The sequence below is a fragment of the Panthera tigris genome, chromosome E3, assembly GCF_018350195.1.
Source record: "Panthera tigris isolate Pti1 chromosome E3, P.tigris_Pti1_mat1.1, whole genome shotgun sequence".
Lineage (NCBI taxonomy): Eukaryota > Metazoa > Chordata > Mammalia > Carnivora > Felidae > Panthera > Panthera tigris.
In genome coordinates, this window is record NC_056675.1 from 22398011 (window position 1) to 22423447 (window position 25437).

General features: G+C 44.0%; 1 protein-coding gene across 6 annotated transcripts in view; it reads right to left on the bottom strand.

Annotated features, from left to right (window-relative positions):
* Window positions 1–25437, bottom strand: part of PRKCB (protein kinase C beta) — a 330403-nt gene that overhangs the window by 22099 nt on the left and 282867 nt on the right. For 5 of the 6 annotated variants that reach the window (XM_042971551.1, XM_042971553.1, XM_042971550.1 and 2 more), the window contains 6 exons: window positions 24117–24208; window positions 22175–22237; window positions 16940–17078; window positions 8125–8205; window positions 7730–7837; window positions 2891–3031 (listed from right to left, as the gene is read on the bottom strand). In XM_042971551.1, the coding sequence (XP_042827485.1) occupies window positions 2891–3031; window positions 7730–7837; window positions 8125–8205; window positions 16940–17078; window positions 22175–22237; window positions 24117–24208 (624 nt within the window). Of the gene's footprint in view, window positions 1–2890; window positions 3032–7729; window positions 7838–8124; window positions 8206–10255; window positions 10296–16939; window positions 17079–22174; window positions 22238–24116; window positions 24209–25437 lie in introns of those variants that run through there. The other variant, XM_042971555.1, reaches the window with a different exon arrangement.

The window sequence follows — 25437 nt, forward strand, 5'->3', positions numbered from 1 at the left end:
GCAACTGGGCAGCTGGAGGCGAGCGCCTGTGGGGCCTTGTAGATAGCTTGCCCGCCCTGCGGTCTGCCTCTGTCCCCAACCACTCCCTCTCTCATATTTACATTACCTGCCTGGCCTTGTGGGCACCTGAGCCTGCGACCCGTTCCCAGAAGGCACCACCCCTCACCCAGACTAGGCGAGAACCAATGTCTTCCCCTTAAAGAAATCTTCCTCCTTGCCACGTCCCCCCCCCCACCCCCCATGAGCTCTTAACACTAAATTCCACAGCACAGAATCTCAGCCTGGGGCACATCAGATTCACCTGGAGGCCCCACCCGCAGGGTTTCTGAGTCACGGTTTCTGGGGAGGGGCCGGAGCATTTCATTCCTCAAATTCCCAGATGATTCTGCTGGTCTGGGGACCACCCTTTGAAAGCCACTGCTCTACAACTGAAGAATGAACCCTACCCAGAATGTCACCGGGTTCAACGCTGGGAGAGATGCAGACATTTGCATCTTTCTACCGGCCAAGTGGAGGGGAGGGTCCACATTTTGAGACGTCATGAATAGCCCATGAAACCCCCGTTAAGTTTTGTGTCCCATCTCTGAGTTCCCAGTTCCCTGAACGGAGAACCTGTTCTTCTCTCCCAGGCTGCCATTTTGATCTTTTTCCAAATGGTTCATTAGAAGTGAAAGTGCTGCCTAGGACATGCAGTGCCCCTCTGTCACGCCCAGTGCACACACGGACATCATCTTTGGGAAACAGCATCAGTTGGACTCAACACCGTTCTACCCCTCAAAGACCCTGCACCCAAGACATCAATCAATGTGTGACGCCGCTAACAAAAATCATTATCCACTCTCCAAGAGGGCCGACGGCATGCCCGGCATGCACTGAGCACTTTACGCGTCATAACGATCCTCTGATGCAGAGACTATTAACATCGCTGAATCACAGGTGATGAAACAGGGGAGTAGACAGGGGAACAGAGTTCACCAGCTCTAGAATAATCAAGAGATTTTTGTTGGACCCCACTGTATTCACTTGAGGGTCAGACAAGATTAGAAACGTGCTCAATCCTGTGCCTGTATTTGAAGACGGATGCTGATGACCTGGCAGACAATCAGCACCTGCAGGTGATGTCATTTGGGACATGCTTGCAGGTGGAAGGTGTGCATGTGTGTGTGTGTGTGTGGGGGGGGTGGTATTTGGCCTGAAACCACAGGGCTCGGGAATTTAAGACCAGCATCTGCAAATGTCTGAGGGTGCTCTGCAGAGAAAGAGGCTCTTGATGACAGAACAGGCCAGAGGGATGGCAGTCCGGGGAAGCTGATTAGACACCAACATGTAGGTTTGCCACAATTAGAAGGGCCGGAAGGTGGAACTGGCTGTCTCCAGATAATCTAGCTTCCTAACCTCAGGGAGTGCCCAGAGAGATGCATCAAGGATGCTGTAGAGCAGGGATGCTAATGGTGTGGGATGGTCGGGAAGGTGCAGCACCAGGGAGATGGGGAGAGTCACCTGGGAGGCTTTCTTTTTTTGTTTGTTTAATTTTTTTTTTAGTATGTTTTTACATATTTTAAAGAGAAAGAGAGAGTGCAAGTGGGGGAGGGGCAGAGAGAGAGGGAGACACAGAATCCGAAGCAGGCTCCAGGCTCCGAGCTGTCAGCACAGAGCCCGACGCAGGGCTCGAACTCACAAACCGCGAGATCATGACCTGAGCCCAAGTTAGACGCTTAACCAATTGAGCCACCCAGGTGCCCCACCTGCAAGGTTTCCTAAACCTACACGCCCTTTGCCCCTGGGCATTCTGCTATGCCTCGATGGAGTCAGGCGGTCTGAGATTTGAATCCCTACGTCCTTGCACACTGGCCGAGTGACCCTGGACAGAGCACTTAAGCTCTCCATTTTCTCTTCCAGGACACAGAGTAACAGCACCTCCGTAACAGGCTGTGGTGAGGATTTCATCAGATGCCACACGTGAAGTGCTTACTAGGGTGCCTGGCACGTAATAAGTGGCCACGAAATGAATAATAATGCTATCAACATAACTACCGTTATCGTCATGGATCTTACAATTTCCGGTTCCAATGACAGTGTTTTTGTGCATGTTTCAGCCTCGGTAGGCAGTTTCAGAGCTCATAATAAAGTCATTGGGTCTCCGCTCATCTTAGTCTAACAAAGAAATATCCTGTCTGGGGAGCTGTAGTTTGGACTCATTCAGGGCGAACTCCTCCTCCCTGGGTGTGACAGTATGCCCAGCCGAGTCTCTGGGGATGGAAAATCCTCCCGTGTGTGCACAACTGTGGAAATGGGAGGCTTGTCTTTTTATACTCTAGACACTGCCTCCCAGCTGGACCTACACTCAGAGCCTCCAAGAGGTCTACGAGCGGGCCAGCTTTTGCTTTTATTCTGTTTCACTCGGGTGGGAGCTGGCTGGTGGAGCTGTCTTTATTTACTACCTCAGACACACTGTATGTTTTAGAATTAAATTTAAATACTGTAACGTGGCCTTTTCAATGTCAATTTGAAGAGAAAAGAACACAGTCGAACCGAGGAAAGAACGAGGGCAAAATGAGACTCTTTGTCACGGTCCAAAACCGGACCTGAACTCCCGCTCACCGACGAGACATCTCCAAAAAGTTGCCAGCGAAGACAGTCATAATAACTGAACCAATAAAGCAAAAGTTCGTATCTAGCATCTCTCCCGCATTTGTAGAGGCCGGGCTGTGTGAACGGAGATCTCCGTTTTTGTACCCAGTGACTGTGCGCATCAACGGGAGCACTTACAGACATATTTGAGGGAGCCGTCGATGTCTAGCCCTTGGAACACCGAGGGCGCACACACTCGGGAGAGGAGAGGGTATGTTACGCGTGTGAAGCCAAGGGTCAGACAGACCAGTTTACTTACGGCTTTTGGCTTATACGGGGGCTGGATCTCTTTGCGTTCAAGTTTCTCCCAATCAATATACCGGAAAAATGCATGCTCTTTGATGTCACGTTCACCTTCAGGTCCACATCCCAGACGTTTGCCCGGGTGTTTGGTCATCAGCTTCAAGAGAAGAGAAAGGTTGAGTTTAATGAACTTCACAGGACACGTGAGCCACTCAGAAATGAGGACTCCAATGAATTAGGGAAGAAACGACAATAAGAGACTCAATTTTTATCTTCTGCTTTTCATTCCAGCAATACTTTCCCAGAGAGGTCTTTATAATCGGAAGACCTGACAACAGTGCCTGCCGCTGCTTGTCCCAAAGCAAGACTGCTTATGGTTAATCAGACCTAAGCCTCAATGTGGCCCTGAACTTCAAGTTAGAAATGTCACACGATGCATTCTGATTTAAGAATGAGTTTTACGCAATTACTGGTGCATTTAATGAGGACAGTTTCAATATCTTCAAATGCCCCACCTCCCACCTCAAGAAAGCTGGAGTGTGACCAAGGCAAAGGCCACGTTCATTCTGATAATATTTGCATTTCTCAGTAAAGCGCTTGTGAAAATGACAAAACAGAAGAAAAAATATTAGTCAAATGGACCCAAGTTTCAAGTAATTACTTTCCAAAAGCTCATTAAATAGTCAAAAGCTAACCCAGCTCATTTTGCTTGGATCGCACATTACACTAAACTCCGCTGAGGTTTCTTTGGTGTTCCATTTAAATTACTTAATTATCAAAACCCTCCATCTTTGGGTCTCTGAGCCAGTGCTAAATAACAAGATGAATAGATGCTCCAAGATGAAACCAGACAGGCTTCCTCTTGTAAATGAATCCAAAGCAGCATGAAAATATGTCTGATCTCAAGATTTGAGCAAATGCACAGAGAGCAAAGACAGAGCTGGTGATTTCAAAACAAAACAAAACAAAACAAAACAAAACAAAACAACAACCAACAAGAAGACCCTCAAAGAGGAAAAACAAGCAATGGAACATATAAGACCAAAAAGCTTCTCAGAGTTGACCTGACACCATGATGTCAGAGTCCTTGGGTTGTGCCCGGGATTTATGGATTACGGCAAAGAGATGAACCCAGCAATGTATACCTACCCTGCTGGACACTCAGCTTAGCCTGCTTCCTGCTTCCAAATAACTTGTCATCAGAAACTATCCCCCTATACACACACATACTCACACACACACACACACACACACACACACACACACACTCACATGAGCACATATACTCCATATGTGCTATTCTCATATTCTCAGGGGGGAAATAAGTGGGCATTTCTATTCTAAGCTTCTACCTGATTTGCACGCACCTGATTCCCACAATAACCCAGTGAGGTGGGTTTATTATTTTTCCCATCTCAATGGGAATAGACACTCAAAGAGGTTAAACAACTAGCAAGGACTTGGAGAAGTGAGAAGTGACAGAGGTGAGCTTGGATCTCACCTCTGCCTTCTCCAGAACTTGGGCTTTTATGTTATTTTTAAAAGTTTATTTATTTATTTATTTTGAGGTGGAGGGGGTAGAGAAGGAGAAAGAGAATCCCAAGCAGGCTCCGTGCTGTCAGTGCGCAGCCCGACCCAGGGCTCGATCCCACAAACTGTGAGATCATGCCCTGAGCTGAAATCAAGAGTCAGATGCTCAACCGACTGAGCCACCAGGTGCCTCCAGAACTTGGGCTTTTAATAACAAAGCTCTTCGTGTGTGGGCTCCCGGGGATATCTGTGGTGTGGCTTGGTCAGGAAGGGTTTATGGAGGGCAAGCACGTTGGGCCAAGCCCTGACAGCTGTGTAGGGTTAGGATAGGAGGAAAGGAAGGGCTAAGAGGTCTTGATTAGCACTACCAGTGATACTATCAATGATGGCCTCTGTGTACTGAGTGCTTCCTGTGCACCCAGGCTCTGTGCTAAAGGCTTCCTAGCCATTACTCTTTCATCTTTATTTTCACTTTACAACTAGTATCCTCATTGTCCAGTAAGAAACTGGTCCAGAGAAGTAGTCATTTGCCCAGAGGCACACAGCTAAGTAGCAGAGCCGTGCTTTGAACAGATCCGCCCTAGCTCTAGCTGCTCTGTTATGCGTTCTGCTTGCTTTTGTGCGAACGGGTGGCCAGTGGGGGCTTCTGTCTGCTTTAAGTTTTTCGAAGTGGGAGTGGCATTCTGAGCACGTGATACTAATTTTTTTTTTCCTGGCAGAAAATAGGTTCTTTAATGGGATGGATATATAAAGAAAGGACTTTTCAATGGGAACGGAACGGTTTTCAAAAGCCGAGCTCAATTTCCGCATAAGGACAAGGATGGCCAAGCGAAGAAAAGCCACTGCAGAATCATCCAGCACTAATGCGAGTCTCTGCCCAGTTACCGCACTCTGAGCTGATGTGCCTGCAGCCATGCAGACAGCTGGATTTAATCACTGTTCCGATCTCTGATCACCTCCCAGACGCATCCCCTGGGGCCTGCGGTTCGGGAGGAAGTGTCTGCCGTTCGCTTGAGTGTTTTCTCTTCTTTGGAGCCTCAACCTTGAAGAAAGAGCCCACACCGGACGCAGCCCACTCAACTCAGAAAGGTCCTCCAACCCGATAGTAAGAAAGTCACACCAGTTAATCCTGAAGGTTATGGGTCCTAAATTAATAGAAATCTGCTCCACCAGGGAAACCGCTAATTGGAGCTGAAGCTGAATGCAGCTGACCTGGAAAATCCTCTCTCCTCCATGACCCACTTAGAACCCCCAGCTGTCCCAGCAGGGCAGAGTCGTGAAGGGGAATGTCTTGAGCGTGTATTAAGCACCTACTATGCGCCGATACCACAGAAGGGGCTTTCTCTTATGTTACCTGACTTAATGCTCTCAGACAACTCAATGATCAATGAGGGTTGTTAGTCCATTTTTAGAGGTAAAGAAACAGAAGCCCGGAGCTGCAGAGTAGGACCACACACCTAGGAAGTGGATGGGGTGAGATGTGCAAAGGGTCTTGGGCTCCCAAATCCCCCATTAAAACAACTCCTATGGCAGCGTATGCATACTTAGATGCCAAGAGGGGCCTGGCGCGTAATGTAGTAGTGCCAGCATCAGCAACAGTAATAATAATAATGGCCCATGGGTTCTGGATCAGAATGCCAGGCTCTGTTGTAAGTGAGCCGCTGGTATGAACTCATTTAATCATCACAGAATCCTGTACGGGGAACTATCATTATCCTCAATCCACAGACAAGGTTGAGGAATTTACCTACAGGCATAGTGCCGCTCATGCTGGGACCAGGATTTGAACCCAGATGAAACTGGGCCGGATGGGGATTTCTGCAAACTGGAGAAGGCACGCCCTTCAGGGGACATGGGCTTCCCATCCAGCTGGCTATCACATGCTTTATAGGAATGACAGACCAGCATGGCGGGATCAGATTTCTCAAGAGAAACTGGAAAGTTAATGTTCATGGGAAATCCCTTGCCCTTTAAATGGTGGCAATTGCTAAACAAACTAAAAGCTCAGTATATGACCTCCGCCCACTCTTCCTCCCTCACAACAAAATGTCTACAGGGGTCTGCACTGGCCTTATGCTGTGTTCTCCTCCTCCTCTTCTTCTCCTTCTCCTTTTTTTTACAAGCCTCACTTACGCTCCTCATGGCCCTCTGGATCTCTATTCTCTGTTCCTCGTTTTCCCTCCCCTTGCCTCATACTTTCAAAGAAAATATTTTCACCCAATTCACTTCAAGATGTTGGGGACTGAGACAAAGTCACACGTGGTTTCCCCAGGGATATTTGCAGCTTAACCTATACAGCTGAGATACAAAGCTCAGATGAGTCACCAAGAGTGAGAATCTAGGTGGTGTGAGAAGGTGCTCTACACGGAGAGGGTGGCCCAGCTAACACAAAGTGCCTGCGTTTTCCAGCTTTTCTGCATCCCCGCAGAGCACCAGGCATCTGACTGGGGCCCGGAAGCACGGGGCTGGATCGAGCCGTGGGAAACCAGCAAACGCCCCAAGGATCTAAGACCGGCAGCCCTGGTTTATTCAGACACACAGGTGGGAATCCACTGGGAAGGCGTGGTCATGCCCTAACCTTGAAAATGCACCTGTACCTCCGCCTGCTGGGAGAGTGAATACTTCATAAAGGCGGGATCCACGAGCCATATTCTCTGCGGCTCTCACGGCGTTTTCACACTTCCATCAGAGCTGAAATGTTCCCACATTTGGGTAATAGGTTTAAAAGCAGTGGTTCTCAAACCACTTGGGGACTTCTGCAGACTTTTACAGATGTCCAGACAATCTCTGCAGGATATAGTTATACGTATGCTTTTCAGCCCTTTGTGGGTCGGGCGAGGGGAGACCAGGGGTTTTGAAGACACAAAATTTGGGTCAGCTTATCCAGAGAATCCCTTAAACTCAACACTGCATGGTATTTTCTTAAGACAAAAGTTACACGCTGTTAGTATTAACCACACACACATATAGACAGAGCAGGGCGAGGCTGACAGATCGGTGCTGCAGACCTCTTGCACACCTTCCCATGGGTCCCAGCTCTTTGGCAAAGACTCTGTGTTTCCTATCTCATTCATTCAATATGCATTCCCCTGTGCCGGGCTAGAGCCTGGAGCCCAGCCAGCAGCAAGATACTGTTGCAGGCAGACCTCTCTGGTACTTTTGTGCAGATTGGAAAAAAGGCCCCTTTGCTCCGGGAGGTCCATGCCAGGCTCACAGGGCAGCAAGTGGGGAGAAAGATAAGAGTTCAGTCTCCATTCCCCCTCTCTCCCTGGGTGAGTTGTCCTTGCGCGGGGTCCTGACCGCAAGCTTCCAGGGGCTCACTCACCCCTTTGCAGATGGCCACAGCTTCCTTGGACATGGACTTTGGGTAAGCCACGTTGTGTTCCATGATGGACTGGAAGAGCTCGTCCTCATCCTCCCCTTCAAAGGGTGCCTGTGGGGCAGAGGATAGTGTGGGAAGAGAGGGTTCCTGCCTGCCCCTCTCCAACTGCCCCAAACCATTGGGCCCTTTCCCCTGGGGTCCACAGCGAGGCCGTGCTCAGGGGCTTCAAGGGAGAAGACAAAGAAAAACAGTCAAAAGACTAAGCTAACCCTAAGGCCAAGGAAGTCACAGCGTTTCCAATCTATGAGCTGGTACCAACGGGATACCTTCGTCTAGAGAAACCATGCAGATGGGGTTGGGGGAGGACTTTTCTTACCAATCAGTTAAAATTCAATTACCTGGCCAGCTAACATTTCATACAGCAGGACTCCAAATGCCCACCAATCCACGGACTTCCCATAGGGCTGATAAGCAATTATCTGGAAAAGAGAAGGCATTCCATCAGGGAGGCGGGCAGGTAGCCATGGCTGGAGACTGAACACTCACTTCTTTAATGTAAGAGTGGAGCATCTTAGTCCCACTAAAAGAGTGACTGAGGAGCCTAGTGCCCACTCAAGCCATTTCTTTACCTTAGGAAGACGGATAGATGCCATTTATAAGAGTGGGGTGAAACAGGTGAAGCAGGTGGGGGAAAACATCTGTGGCTGTCAACATTGCCTTTTAAAAGCTCTTAGTACAGTGCATTAATTTTATTTTTTTGAGAGAGAGAGCAAAAGAGAGCGAGCAAGCAGGGGAGGGGCAGAGAGAGAGAGAGGGAGAGACAGAATCCCAAGCAGGCTCTGAGCTGTCAGCGCAAAGCCCGATGCTGGGATCGATCTCACCAACCGTGAGATCATGACCTGAGCCGAAATCAAGAGTCAGACCCTTAACTGAGTGAGCCCCTCCAGGAGCCCCCAGTGCGTTACTTTTTTCGTTTTAATACAGTGAATGGCATTTTTAAGAAGGAAAACAGTGTTTGCTTCTCATTACAAAAGTAATCACATTTATACAACAACAGAAATACACTTAACTGAATGCTGAACTGTACTCCTAGAAAAGAGTCTAGGAAGAAATAGACCAAAGAGCTGTGATAATTTTTCTCTTGATAAATGATTATGGGTGATTCTAATTATTATATTCTCTCAGCTTGTCTACTGCTACTACTGAACTGTGCCTTAGAAATGGTTAAGATGGTGAATTTTGCATTTTTTTTACCACAACTAAAAATTTGTAAGTTACAAAGCTGTAATAGCATTCTTATTATTATACTATCTATTTTAAAATATAGATAAGCAAATAAATAAATAATAAAAATATAGACAAGCTAAGAGAATACAATTAGTATCACCCATAATCATTTATCAAGAGAAAAATTATGATAGGTCTGTGGTCTATTTCTTCCTAGATTCTTTTCTATCAATACATAGTAAATTCAGTGTGTATGTATGTGTTTTACACACACACACACACACACACACACACACACACTTTAATATGTGGAATTTTAATGAAGTATTTTATTCACTTAAAATTTCCATGCAATAGTTGCACATCGATGTAATCAGTTTTTATCTCTGCACAGCATTCCCCTGGATGGCTATACCAAAATTTATGTTGTCTATTCCCAAGATCAGGTTTCTTCTGATGCTATAATATAGATCCTTGCAACTGGATAGTTGGACACTCGTCCAATTATTTCCTTAAGATAAATTCCTAAAAATAGAATTGGTGGATCAAATGGGATGTATGGTTTTTAAAAATTATTTTATTTATTTTATTTTCATCTTAATCCCCTTCACCTATTTCCCCCATACTCCCCTACCCACCTTGTGTCTGGTAACCATCAGTGAGTTCTATATAGTTAAGAGTCTGTTGATTTGTCTCTCTTTCTTTCTCTCATTTTCCCTTTGTTCATTTGTTTTGTTTCTTAAATTCCACATATGAGTGGGATTGTGTGGTATTTGTCTTTCTCTGACTGACTTATTTCACTTAGCATTATATCCTCTGGATCCATCCATGTTGTTGCAAATAGTAAGGTTTCACTTTTTTATGGCTGAGTAATATTCCACACATATATAATCATGTATATTCATTCCACACCTTCTTTATCCATTCACCTATCGATGGACACTTGGGCTGCTTCCTTAGTCTGGCTATTGTAAATAATAAACACAGAGGTGCATGTGTCCCTTTGAATTAGTGTTTTTGTATTTTGGGGGTAAATTCCCAGTAGTGCAATCACTGCATCATATGATAGATCTATTTTTAATTTTTTTGAGAAACCTCCAAATTATTCCAGTGGCTGTACCAGTTTGCATTCCCACCAACAGTGCAGGAGAGTTCCCCTTTCTCCACATTCTCGCCAACACTTGTTGTTTCTTGTGTTTTTGATTTTAGCCATTCTGACAGGTGAGAGGTGATCTCATTGTTTTGATTTGCATTTCCCTGATGATAAGTGATGATGAGCATCTTTTCATGTGTCTGTTGAACATCTGGATGTCTTCTTTGGAGAAATGTCTGTTCATGCCTTCTGCAATGATAATATATTGTTTTAAGATTTCTGATACTTATCACCAAATTGTTAGAGCATGGCCAAGTCTGGAATAGCTGTGTGACCATCCACCTTTCAATATATAGGGGTGTAAAACTAACTGTATCAAAAGGTTGAAAAGGTGATACAGCAAAGGTTCAGGGCCGGTCCCGACTGCTACTTCCGAGTTGTGTGACCGTGGGGGAGGTTACTTAACTTCTTGATGTCTCAGTTTCCTCACTTACAAAAGGAATTTTATAACATCTAGATCACGGGGTTTTGCGAGGAAGAGAGGGAGATACATTCCTCTCGCACATTACGTCCTCCAAATGTTAGCTGTAAGTAGAAGGTTTTCTCATTCAGTGATTGTTTTACTCAATGAATGTGTCTGAGCAAACTTGGCTCTAAAATGAATGTCTGCTTATTGAATTCCATCTTCTAACCTAAAATCTTCTACCCTAAAATCAGAAATGCCCTCTGAGGAGAATTAAACAGCAAGAGACCGGAGGGAAAGCTTTCCGTGAGAACACTTACTGAAAGTGTTTTCACACTTTTAAAGTACTTCATGTCTTATTTGATCCTCATGACAACCTAACAAGTTAATCCTTTCACAAAGGAAAACAGAGCCTGGGAGGTGAAAGAAGTTGCCAGAGGTGATGTGGCTATTAGTTAATGGCAAAGCCAGGGCGAAAGCCTGACCCCTAGCTTATTCCTCCCATCAGTGGGTTGGAGGAGGGAGCAAGGGCTTCCCCGGGAACACAACTCCAGGCATCTCATGTATCACAACCACCCGGGAACTCTGGAAAATCACAGATATGTGGGTCCTTCCTTCAGAGATTCTGCTTCAGTTGAGGGGAACACCTGGCCAGCCTACATTTTAAGAGCTCCCCGGGGACCTTGAAGTGCAGCAAGCTTCGAGCCAGAGATTACTGAACTCACGGCAGATCAAGGACTTGTCTGATGCTCTATTTAACGAAATGATGATGAACCAAGGTATGGCACATAGGGAAAACACCACTGGATTCTAATACAGGTGTCTCCTGCGTTTTGAAAGTTTGTGTTATGCCACTTTGCTTCTACGAAAGACCTACAATACTTCCTGCTTTCATTAATCTAAAGAAGTATGAACAGGACTTTTGCTTTTATGCTAAAGGCAAAAAGCAAAAATAGAGTTCAGCATTTGGTTTTCATGGAGCCATTACAGAGGCAGCGAGAGTGGTACTTCCACGCTTCTCCCCAGGAATGACATTCAGCATCAAGCAGTCATAGCTTTGAATCGTGTGAGCATCTGTGCTCGATCTCGATTTATTTTCCTTAAAATCCTTATTTATTTTTGAAAGAAAGAGAGCACGAGCAGGGGGTGGCAGAGAGAAAGGGAGACAGAATCCGAAGCAGGCTCCAGGCTCTGAGCTGTCAGCAAGGAGCCCGATGTGGGGCTCGAACTCAGGAAATGTGAGATCATGACCTGAGCCACAGTTGGATGCACAACTGACTGAGCCACCCAGGCGTTCCTTGATCTCAATTAATTTTATGTACCCACTAGCCAGATGTGTGTTAATGCATCAAAAGAGGCAAAGAGAAGTTATTTTTTGGGGCTCAGAACATTAAAAAAATGTCTCCATATAAAATTGCTATGCTATAAAAATACTTCTTCAGGGGCGCCTGGGTGGCTCAGTCGGTTGGGCAGCCGACTTCGGCTCAGGTCATGATCTCGCTGTCTGTGAGTTCGAGCCCCGCGTCGGGCTCTGTGCTGACAGCTCAGAGCCTGGAGCCTGTTTCAGATTCTGTGTCTCCCTCTCTCTGACCCTCCCCCGTTCATGCTCTGTCTCTCTCTGTCTCAAAAATAAATAAACATTGAAAAAAAATTTATAAAAATACTTCTTCACTTCAAGCCATTTTGGCTTAGAAAACGTTTCACAGGAATGCTCTACTTTTAATAGAAGGGGAAATCTAAAAAAGCATTAATTTAAAAGATTACTTTTCAAGTAATCTTTCAAATAATTATTCAAGTAACACACAAACATATTTACCTTGTGAAAAATGTAAACAGTATACAGATTGAGCTAAATTACTCGTCACTGTGCCCTTAACCTCAGAGGTAACCAATGTTTTGAAATCAGTCTGTAACCTTCCAGATTTTCTATGCTTTTACATGAATTTCGACATACTCATAAGAAGCATATAGCAGTGTTCTGTGTATTGTTCTTGTTTTCCATACATGGTATCATATTGTATTTAACATTCTGTACCTTGATTCCCGCCCCCCCAATTTTATTGAGAATAATTGGCGCACATCACTGTGTAAGTTTAAGGCATAGAGCATGATGGTTTGATTTACATATGCTGTGAAGTGATTAAAATAAGTTCAGCTAACATCCACCTTCTCATATAGACACAATAAAAAGAAATGAAAGAAAAAAAAGGAAAAATTTTTCTCCCTTGTGATGAGAATTTTGGTATTTATTCTCTTAACTTTCCTACATAACACAGCAGTGTTTGCTATAGTCATTGTGTGTACATCCTCAGTAATCTTATGACTAGAAGTTTGTATCTTTTGACCACCTTCCCATAATCTCCCTCCCCATCTTTCACCTCTGGTAACCACAAGTCTGATCTCATTTTCTGAGTTTGGTTTTCTTTTTTAAAGATTCTACATATAAGTGAGATCATACAGTATTTGCCTTTCTCTGTCTGACTTATTTCACTTAGCATAATGCCTTCAAGGTGCATCTGTTGTTGCAAATGGTAGGATTTCCTTGTTTCCTACCGCTGAATAATATCCATTGCATATATATACCACACCTTCTCTATCCATTCATCCACGGGGGGACACTTAAGTTGCTTCCATGTCCTGTAAATAATGCTGCTATAAACATGTGAGTGTAGATACCTTTTTGAGTTAGTGTGTTCCGCACCCCCCCCCCCGCCTTGGATATATTCCCAGAAGTGGAATTGCTAGGTCATATGGTAGTTCTATTTTTAATTTTTTGAAGATCCTCCACACTGTTTTCCATAGTGGCTGCACCAATTTACATTCCCACCAATAGTGCATAGGGTTCCCTTTCCTCCATGCCCTCACCAGTTCCCTCGTGTCTTTTTGATGATGGCCATTCTAACAGGTGTGAGGAGACATTCTCATTGTGGTTTTAATTTGCATTTCTCTAGTGATGTTGAGTATCTTTTCACGTACCTGTTGGCCTTTCATTTATTTTCTTTGGAGAAATGTCTATTTGGGTCCTTTGCCCACTTTTTAATTGGGTTATTTGTTTTGTTTTGTTTCCGCTATTGAGTTGTAGGAGTTCTTTATATATTTTGGATATTAACCCCTTATCAGATATGTGGTTTGCAAATATTTTTTCCCATTCCCTAGGTTCTCTTCTCACTTTGTTGGTGGTTTCTTTTGCTGTGCAAAAGCTTTTTGGTTTGACATGATCACACTTGTTTGATTTGTTGCTTGTGCTTTAAGTTTCATATCCAAAAAACATCATTAACGAGACCCATGTTGAGGAGCTTTGCTCCTATGTTTTCTTCTAGGAGTTTCATGGTTTCAGGTCTTATATTTATTAATCCTTTTTGAGTTAATTTCTGTGAGTTGTGTAAGATATGGGTCCAGTCTCATTCTTTTTTTTTTTTAATGTTTTTTTTTTTTGAGAGAGAGAGAGAGAGAGAGAGAGAGAGAGAGAGAGAGAGAGAGAATGAATCTAAAGCAGGCTCCAGGCTCCAAGCTGTTAGCACAGAGCCTGAGATGGGGCTCGAACTCACAGACTGTGAGATCATGACCTGAGCTGAAGTCAGATGCTTAACCTACTAAGCCACCCAGGCACCCCTCATTCTTTTACATATGAATACCCAGTTATCTCAGCATCATTTATTAAAGAAACTGTGCTCTGCATTGAGTATTCTTGGCTTCTTTTTTAAACATTAGTTGATTACATATGCTTATGTTTTGTTCTGGGCTCTCATTTCTGTTCCATCCTATTTATCTGTTTTTGTGCCAGTACCATATTGTTTTGATGACTGTAGCTTTATAGTATAGCTTGAAATCAGGAAGTGTAATGCCTCCTGCTTTGTTCTTTCTCATTTCTTTAGCTATGTGGAGCCTTTTATGCTTCCTCATAAATTTGGGGAGTGTTTTTTGTACTTCTGTAAAAAATGAAGTTGAAATCTTGATAGAGATTATATTGAGTTGATTGATAGCTTTTGGTAGTACTGACATTTTAATAATATTAATTCTTCTATCCATGAACATGGGATGTCTTTCCATTTACTTGTACCTTCTTCAATTTCTTTCAGCAATGTCTTGTAGGTTTCAGAGTAGAAATATTTCACCTCCTTAGTTAAATTTACTTCTAAGTATTTTATTATTGTTGATGCTTTTGCAAATGAGATCCATTTCTTTATTTCATTTTCAGAAAAATCATCGTTAGTGTATAGAAATGCTACTGGTTTTGTATACTAATTTTGTATCTTGTAACTTTACTAAATTCATTGATTCTATCTAACAGTTTTGGTTGAGTCGGATCTTCTACATATAAAATCATGTCACATTCAAATAGAGACCATTTTTACTGCTTCTTTTTCAATTCTGATGTTTCTTTTTCTTTCCCAATTGCTCTACCTAGGACTTCTAGTACTATGTTGCGTAAGAGTAGTGAGAATGGACACTTTTGTCTTATCCCTGCTTTTTCTGCACCTATTGAAGATATGATTCTTTTCTTTTATTTTATTAATGTGATGTATTACAATGATTGATTTGCACATGTTGAGTCATCATTGCATCCCAGGGATATATCCCACTTGATCGTGGTGAATGATCTTTTTAATGTGCTCCTGAATTCAGTCTGCTAGTATTTTACTGGGAGTTTTTATATCTATATTCATCAGGGATATTGGCCTGTAGTTTTCTTTTCTAGTAGTGTCCTTTTCTGTTATTGGTATTAGAATAATGCTGACCTTCTAAAATAACTTGTGAGTATTCCCTCCTCTTTGATTTTTCAGAAAAATTTAAGATAGATAGATGTTAATTATTCTTCAAATGCTTGGCAAAATTCACTAGTGAAGCCATCTAGTCCTTGGTAAAATTCACTAATGAAGCCATCTAGTCCTTTGCTTTATTGGGAGATTTTTTATTACAAACTCAATCTCCTTACTAGTAATTGATCTATTCAGATTTTCTATTTCTTCCTGATCAGTCTTGGTAAGTTGCAAGTTTCTAAAAATTTTTCAATTTCTTCTAGGTTGTCCAGCTTGTTGGCGTATAGTTGTTCACTGTACCTTGATTTTTTTCTCTTAACAATATGTCTCAAAGATCTTTCCATATCTACATATATATCTCACTCTTTAAAAAAATTTTTTTATGTTTATTTATTTTTGAGAGAGAGAGAGAGAGAGAGAGAGAGTAAGTTGGGGAGGGGCAGAGAGAAACAGACACAGAATCTGAAGCAGACTCCAGGCTCTGAGCTGTCAGCACAGAGCCTGATGCGGGGCCTGAACCCACGAGCCACGACTGAATGACACACCCAGGCACCCCTAACTCACTCTTTTGAATTGGATTGATGTGGTATTCCATACTACAAATAATTCAGTCTATTGCTCATTCCTTGATAGACATTGCTCAAGTTAGTACATACAGATGTGCTCTGATCTTTATAAGAGCTGTATGATATTTCTTAATGTGAATGTAACATATTTTAGCTAACCATTCCTTTGTTGATAGTCATTGAGGTTGTTTCCTATTTTTCATTATTTAAAAATAGCACTGTAATGAAGAAAGGACTTTGAACATGTATCCTATCAGCTGTGCATGTACATGTGTGTATTGTAAGCTAAGTTCCTAGAGGAGGAGCTGCTTTGGTAAGAGTATGCAGGTTTTAAATTGTGTGCCAGATTAGTTAATTACATGGGGTCCTCCATCATCATTGTTCCATATAAGTGACAGTCAAGAAAGGAATTCTAGAATTCCCATTTCCAAGACTCTGTGCCACATCCTCAGTTCCTTTCCTTAAAAATCTAGTAACAGATTGCAAAATGCCACTTCTCTGAGCACCAATTCAGAGAAAAAGGAAGGCTATCATCTGGCACAAATTCTGTACCATGCCATGTTGGGGAAATCCATTCTGCAACTGACCGTTTCCTTTGGGAAGGGAGGGGGAGGCACTAGAATTAAATCTTTTCCTTTCATTTATATCTTACTCACGGAAAGGAAAATTCTGAGTCTTTCAGGGTTTAGTATCAGTACACAGATCCTGTGTCATATGTCAGCCCAGGAAAGCCCTCTCTGTCTGTCTCTCTCTCTTTCCCCCCTCTTAACAAATGTTTCAATGTCATAATTAGGCAGTATCATATGGCCATGAGCCATCGCAGCTTGAAGAATTTTACTGATGTGCGGTGGATGGTTCTTTTTGAGTTTTATTTAAATTTTCCCCCAAACCTTGATGTATTTTGGGCCTGAGCTTCTGGATGTGTGCTAAGTTAATTTGCATGTGTGATAGCAAAGGAATGATTTAGAGTACAGGAGAAGGACCAGCCTGAGGTTTGCTTGCCAGGTACCCCCCTGGACCTTTCCCAGTCCTGACATGGCCATCCAGGGAACAGAGGAGACATCAACGCAATGTGGACACGTTAGGGGTCCCACCAGCTCTCACCTCAGGGGCGATGTAGTCTGGAGTGCCACAGAATGTCTTGGTGGTCACCCCATCCCAGATGTTTTCCTTACACATGCCAAAATCAGCAATCTTGATGTGGCCCTCTGAATCCAGCATCACATTGTCAAGTTTGAGGTCACTGCAGCAGACATAAGAATTTAAGGATTTAACCAATGCTATTTATTTCAAGTCAACCAACAGCTACTCATGATGCGCAAAACACCATGCTTAGTATTGGGGAAGCACAGAAGTGGATATAAACCAGTCCTTGCCCCCCAGTAGCTTCCAATCTGGCAGATAAAGAGAGGTCTACGCGCTTGTGTGTTTTTCTTTTCCTACAGATCCAACTGTGCCAAGCATCTCACAAGGACACAATGAGACAGCAGCTCTGAGAAGAGAGAGATCCACAGGAAGCTAAATAAAGAGCAGAGCATCCATAGAGCTAATCTTTGTAATTTAAGGGCCCCTTATATTTCATAGTAAGATATATTTTTCACAAAATTATTATTTTTGAAAATAACTCTGAAGATCATGGAGAAAAAAAACTGATGGGGACAATCTGATTTAAGTTCAAGTACTCTAAGCTCTCCTAGGCGGATTCTTAGCACATGATCCCAAGAGTTCCAATTGATTCTTTCAATTAAAAAAATATGTTGCACACCTACTGTGTGACAGGCACTATGCTCGGAGCTACTGTGAACGAGATAAACATCTTGTCCTTGTTCAGATTAAATTCCAATATAGGGGAAAAGACAATTAACAAGTGTTCACATCTATAAGCATGATCATTACAGATTTTGATGGGTGGTGTGAAGAAAATGAAGAGGACGATGAGTTAGTAACTGGGGAAGGTTTCTGTAAGCAGGATATCAGGATGTGTCACCTCCATGGAGGTAACATTTGAGCTTTAACCTAAAGGACATGTGCTATACTCTCATTCTTTTATTTCATCTGTGTCGATGAGGAGAGCTTGGTTATTTTGGTAAATGCTTGCACAATCCCAGCATATTGGGTTATTCCAATATCATCACACTTTCTTCTTCCCTAAACATCTACTCCAATGTCAACACTTGGCATTTCAGTACCAATGAGGAGTCATGATCTGTGGGCAAGTCTTCCTTGATCTCAATAGAGACCACTTTCCTGAGAGATAAGAGGGTCTACTATACAATTCAGATCTCTACCTTAAGTCATCTTCATTGTGTGGTGGACATCTGTGGTCTCTACCTATTTCAGCATCTTATGACAAGAGCATCCCAATATTCCTTCGAAGGATCACCCTTCCCTGATTCTCATGCCATAGAAGGTGGTAGTGCTGATCCTAGCTCCTGGCTCCAGGAGTGGTTATGTGGGCCTGTTCTGGCCATATGAAACACCCCACTGTGCTGGTCACAGTGATAGCTTCAGGAATGGCTATGTGATCCAGTATGAGCTAGTCAAAGACACTGAGCATCAGCCCCTGGCACTTTGGCTGGTATCGTCAAAAAAGAAATGAGCTCTTTTTACTCTGGGATTGCTCAGCTGGTAGAATGTAAGTCTAGAAGTCCCAGGGGTCACCAGAAAGAGAAGAAAGCTAGATAGATAAAGAGGAGCCTAGAGGAAAGGTGATACAGTGAACACTCATAACGTCATTTGAGCCCTGGATCCATCCATGTGTAAAGTCAGATCTGCCCCTTGGGCTTTTCAGTTATGTCGGCCAACAAATGTCTCTTTTAAACAAGTTAGTTTGAATTGAGTTGCTGTCATCACTTTAGACTAAAAGAATACAATCAGAAAAAAAAAATACATCGGCATCTCCTATCTGTGTCTGTGAGGTCTATGGCGGGGGTGGGGGTGCCCACTTGCACCACCTGTTCCATGATCTTTGGTACTGTCCATGGTACCACCCATATCCAGGTTTCATACTCATCTACGAGCCACAGTGGTCTCTGAATGTCAGCTTAGAATTTGTAAAACTGGATTTTGCAGCAACATGCCAAGTCTACATGTGACCTGATTAACAGAGACCCATGACATTCCCCTCAGCTTGACCACATGCCCCAAAACAGGCAGCTGGGGCAACTAGGGAAGTGATAACATCTTCATGTGTTCTAGCAAAGGAGTGGGCCACCCTCAGGTGCCAAGGGCCAACAGGTTGTGCAGCTAGGGGACACTCCAGTCATATTCATTGTCACAGAGTAGCATTTTGATAGTCTACTGCATTCTTTTGTTCAATGTAATAATCCTTCATTTCTGTTTCAAAAGGAGGCTGGAGCAGTTGTTTACATTTTCAGAAATCCACCAATGGCAAAATCATCACACATTCCAGGGATGGTGATCCATAAATAAGACTCTAAGCTTGGAAGGATCTTTGTCTCCCCTCCATCCAACATCTCCAGCCATGGTCCTCAGAGAGGGCAAGTCTAACATAATTCCTCATCCTCTTTATATAAGGATTGTCCAATTAACTGTAGAGCTAAATGAAAGAGGGAAAAAGACTTTTACCACATGAAGGTAGTTTCAATGAAGTTATAAAACCACACATCCTCTGTTGTGTGATTTTTTTAGTTTTCATTTGATTATCAATTTCAAAAACTCTGTCTCAATCAAGGTTCTTGACTATGAGCAAACCCCCTCCCAAAACAAACAAACAAACAAACAAAAAAACCCCACAAAAAAACAAAAACAAAAAACCCAACTCTGACCATTTCAACCTAGAAGGAATTGTTTAAAAGGTACTGGGAGTTCACAGAATCTCCAAGGAGGCTAGACAACCAGATGTGGAGGCAAGGCAGCCAGGAATAATGCTGAACTGCAATGCAGAGCTAGTCCAGTGACGATGTCACAGATGCCACCACAGACGTCTTGTTCCATGAGGCCTAATGGTGGACTCTGGGTGCTGTTGCTGAAAACTAGTTCCCCTCATGCCTCTGGAAACTAGATGTGGCTGATTACTATGGCCACTCTCAATTCTACAGTCTCTGCCTTTCTTGGTCACTACTTTCTGATTCACGGTGTTGTATGAGTGTGACAAGTGTCAAAGCCTAGGTTATGTGTCTGCCCTTGCTGCAGGAAGACTGTGAAAGTATGTCATTTTCTCTCTGTAGAGTAGGAGCTGGACTCTGTTCCTACACACAAATGAAAGAGATTCAGATGCTGAATTCCTTAAAAGAGTGACAAATGTCCCCTAAAAAATATGACTAGTTGAAGAAGAATGGGAGAATGTGTAGTTAGGAGAGATAGCTTTGAGAGTTAGCTGAAGTCTCAGCACCTGAAATTTAATCTTTGTATTTTATGACCTGAATGGCAAAGGTCCTGGATGCCAGACCCCAAGCCAGGTCCCTACTAGATTGGAAACCTAGCCCTGGATCTCAACCCAACTGACAGGAAACTCTACTTCCTCTCCTGGTCCCTCCCCTGGAACTGGATTTTCTTCCAATAAACTTGCAGTCCCACATTTAATCTACTCAGCAATCCTGAGCGGCCAGTTCTATTCTAGTCAAGACCCATCCCTCACAAGAGTTAGGTTCTAATGTCAGCACATAAGGTGAAAATCATGTAGAGCCAACGATTACCCACAATCCTCCTTTCTTTAGTTAAGCACCTGCTGGAGTCACTGGCTTGAATTAGGAGGTCATGCCACAGGGTGGATAACGTGTTCCTTTTAACACCAGAGTTCTGTTTGGCACAGGACACTCCCACTATGGCGGTCAAATGGAATCGGGGGCTTCATAGGTGCCATCTCTTGCACACATGGTGACACAGTTTCATTGAGGGCAAGCATGGCCAGAATGAGCACACGATTTACAGTTTAAATTCTTATTTTTCTCTCTCTTCCTATTTCTTCACTGAGCTCACTCATGTGCCAGGTGAAACCACTCCTTTTCCTGACCTTCATTCTTCCACTATCAGGAATAACTATGGAGAGTAGGGATTCTATGTACTCAGGATGATTGTCCTTCTCCGCTAGCTTCATATCATGACTTCAAGGACTAAAAACAAAACAAAACAAAAAAAAACAACAAAGCCCCTGGACTCTGCAGGCTTCTGGCAAGATACACACTTTCCATCCCTTCATTCCACCAGTGCCCACAGCCTCCCCTCCACCATCTGCCTTGAGCCCACCAGGGTTCATCTCTTTATACCTTTTTGGTCCTATGTCTTTCAATTGCACCGCGATGCCCAGGACATTCAGGTCACTCTAACCCTCCAGAGCCCGATCCCATGCTCTCCACAGAATGACAGGCACCCTGCTCACCACGTGGCACACACCAGCCCCCACCCTGCTCGACTTTTCTCTACAGCACTTATCGCAACCTGACACACCGTATCTCTGGGATTTATGGATCTGTCTCCGACCACTACGACAGAAGCTCTACAAAGGGAGGCGGTTTTGCCTGTTTCCTTCCCTGCTGCATCCGCACCATCTAGAAGAGTGTCCAGCACATAGTAGGCTTTTAATAAATGTATGTCAAATAAATGAATGACATGGAGTTTCATGGCTCTTCACGATCTTTTCGATAGACTCTCGCCCATGCCAAGTGCCCTTTGGAAGCCCCGTGCCCCTGCCAGCCTCTCTTGCATAACCAGCCAGCCCAAGCCTGCACTGCCTATGCCATTTGCATCCATGTGGCATCAGGAGAATTGTACACACTGGACTCACTGACCAATAGCAGCCTCAGGCTCAGTAGTCTGCCGTGCGTGAAATATAAAACGGTATGACTCACACAGCCATGATCATACACTTGCTCCTCCAAAAACGGGCAAATGCCAAGTCCTGAACTTAATCCTGTCTTTCAGGGCAAGCATTTCAGAGATTCATTTCTAAATTGTAGTTACATAGCAAAAAAAAAAAAAAAAAAAAAAAAAAAGTGTTTCATAATAATAGGATCCATCATATCCCGCCAGCCGAGATTCTCTGCTTGCTCCCCCAGATTGGGGGTCCAAAGACAAGAGAAGGAAGTGCCAGGGCCCCACTGGTGAGCCTCCCCTTCTTAAAGCAAATGGTCTCACATCTGAGGCTCTGAACCATCACTGGTGGTGGAGTCCATAGAGATCTTCCCATCACCATCGAGAGCTGCCCAAACTTTGCCAGGGCAGTGGGCGATGCTGCCTGGCAGAACACATGCCCAAGTCAGGGCTGGAGGATTCCTCCCCCACCATGGATTCTAATTTTAAAAGCAGTTAAAGAAAGAGGCAGGGAGGGAAGGAGCTGAGGGAGCCGCAAGGATGGAAAGGGTAGCAGTGCTCACTTACCGGTAAATGATGCCCTTGCTCTGTAAGAAGAACAGACCGATGGCAATTTCTGCAGCGTAAAATCTGAAATTAGAAAAAAAAAAAAAAAGCGATGGAGAGATTCAAGGACATCGTATGCCTGGCAAACCCTCAGAATTCCATACGATATTGAACCAGGCGTAGGGCATTAACATCTCACCATGGATGGTCAGCCACACGTCTCCTAAAACGACGTCTGGGAGTGTAGATGTGTGGACAGAGTTTAGAGAGCCGGGAGGCTGCCTTAAGGACAAATCAGAGGTTCAGCACTTGCTCAGCGGGGAGGAGGCCCTGGGAGAGGACGGACTGGATGGAGAACGACAATTTCTGTCTACGACAAATCGAGTATCTGAATACTAACAGCTAAACTGTTGAAGGTTTACTGTCTACATGCCACCATTTCAGGTTATTATCTGATTAAATTCTAATAACAGTTCTGTGAAGTAGGCCCTACTTTTACCTCCCTCTTCCTGACATGAGGAAACAGAGGCTTAGTGACAGAAAATAACTTGATTAAGTGATATCACTAATGAATGGCATGACATCTGTCTAAAGCGTGAGCTCTTTTTTTTTTTTTTTTAAAGTTTATTTATTTATTTTGAGAGTGAGGTGGGGAGAAGCAGAGAGAGAGGGAAAGAGAGTCCCAAGTAGGCTCCAGGCTGGCAGAGCAGATTCCAATGCGGGGCTCAGTCCCACGAGCCCGTGAGATCATGACCTGAACCTGAAACCAAGAGTCAGACTAAGCCATCCAGGTACCCCTAAAGTAAGCACTTAGCAAAGGCTGAGAAGAAAAGAGATTTTGAGAGAACCAGAAAGTCCAGTTACACCACAGGGTTAGGCAGGGCTTTAGGGAACTATGTTAAGCATTCTGACAATTTGTTTTCTGTGATAACGAGCATAGGGTCCGTGCTCAGTTAGGCATTAGAAGCAAAAGAACAGCCAACCCCCTGGTCCTATGGGAATTATGACTAGATCCAGAAGCTCAAGAATGCAAACCCTACCAGAATACAGTGCTCACAACCTCAGCAGGTGGGAAGAGAGGGGGCAGAGCTGAACTGAACAGGAGCCAGCAAGCCTTGGGAGTGACCAGATAGAGCCCTAGATTGAGCCCTCGGGGGCTTTCCAGAGGGACAATAAGATTTTAGCAAACCCCTCAGGAGAGGCTAACTCTGGTCATCCCACAACTTGCTGTCCCTGTTCACCAACAGCAGGGGAGGAACACGATGAGATCTGTGTTCTCAAAAGAAAATTCTGGCTGCCTTGGAACTGACAGGGACAGAATGGACTCAGCAGGGGAAACACAGTTCCAAAAACCTGAATCAGTCTCCCCACCCAGGAGCCACAGGGCACAGCTACAATGCAACTTGATTCCTCATCCCCTGGGAATAAGGGTAGCTGAGTGTGTGTGTGTGTGTGTGTGTGTGTGTGTGTGTGTGTGTGAGAGAGAGAGAGAGAGAGAGAGAGAGAGAGAGAGAGGGAGGGAGAGAGGGAGAGAGAGAGGTGTAGGACAAAAATCTGGGTCAGAATGTGGATCTGTCTCACACCAGCTCTGTGATCTTGAGCAAGTTTCTACAAACTCTGGGCCCAGGCACATACTAAGCTCTCAACAAATACTGACAAATGAATAAACAAAACCTACAAGGATATCCCCTGAGGCATCTAGGGGGCCTTTCCCTTAGGAGTCTGGGGCAAAACATCAGCGATAAAGAAAGAACTGTGGTTCTCAAGCTTTAGGTTCTTAGCTGGTATCAGGAAAACAAAAAAGAAAAGGATCCCATATCAAGCAGAATACCTTTTCCCCCTGGCCATACATTTATCATGAAGCGGTTCAAGATGCTAACAATCCCTATTCAGCTAAAAATCCAAGGGAACAAACATGCAAGGATCCCACAGGAAAAGAAGAACAGCACAAGTTTGTACTTACACAGCGTGAGGCTCCTTAAACCGGCCAACTTGTTGGATGTGGTACATGAGGTCACCCCCGTTCACGTACTCCATCACAAAGTACAGGCGGTCCTGGGACAGGAGAGCAAACGGCAACATCAATATCCTGTGTTTCTCAGGTTCCAGATGGAGAGCAGCGGAGAGCTGGGATTTATGATCAAAACCCCCAGGACTCTGTGACAAACCCCTATTTGCCAGGCCCATTATTTCCCAAATGCAGTATTTGTGCCACTGGAAGAATGCAACTGGGCCAAGGTGGCACATGATTTTTTTTTAAATTAATAACTGCAAAGTTCTATTTGTTTGTACTGGAAAATGTAATTAGCAGATTACTATTGTGACTTAATGGATATTATTATTTAGGATAAAAGCTAATTGTAACGAAGAGTGGAAAATAAATCCATGGATCATATTACAGATAACAGGTAACTGTGGTAACCAGCCTCCAGGATGGCCCCCTGTGATTTTCACCCCCTGGTCCTCACGTCCTTGTGTAGCTTCTTCCCACAAGGAATAGGACTGACTTGCATAACTGGTAGAGCAGTGTAAAAAATGGGGGCACCTGGGTGACTCAGTAGGTTGTGTCCGACTCTTGATTTTGGTTCAAGTCATGGACTCACGGCTCGTGAGATTAAGCCCTGCATCAGGCTCTGTGCTGACAGCACGAAGCTTGCTTGGGATTCTCTCTCTCTCTCTCTCTCTCTCTCTCTCTTTCTCTCTCAAAATAATTAAATAAATATTAAAAAAAGAATATTGTAAAAATTACAGTGTGTGACTAACATGACTAGGTCACAAAAGATACTGTAGCTTCCATTTTGCTCTCTCTTGGATCATTTGTTTGGGGAAGTTGGCCACCACATCATGGGAATGCTCAAGCAACATATGGGAAGGTACATTTGGCCAAGAACCAAGGCTGCCAATGGCCAGCACCAACTCCCCAGACAAGGGAAGGAACTACCTTGGGAATAAACTCTCCAGCCCCAGTCAAGCCTTCTGATGACTGCAATCCCAGCTGACCACTTGCCTACAACTTTTCATGTGAGACCCCAAAACTAGAACCACCCAAGTTAGCCACTCGTGAGTTCCGGCCCCAGAAACGGCGAGATAATAAATGTTTATTGTGGTTTTAAGCCATTAAGTATTGAGGTATTGTAATAGATAACTAACTAACATGTGACTATGGAGGGAATCTGAGTGGCCTTGGAGGGCCTATCCAGAAGGAGTGCAGGACTGTGAGACAAGGAGCCCACAGAGAACTAAGCTCACATACGTGAAGTGCTCTAACACGATGGTGGCCTCAT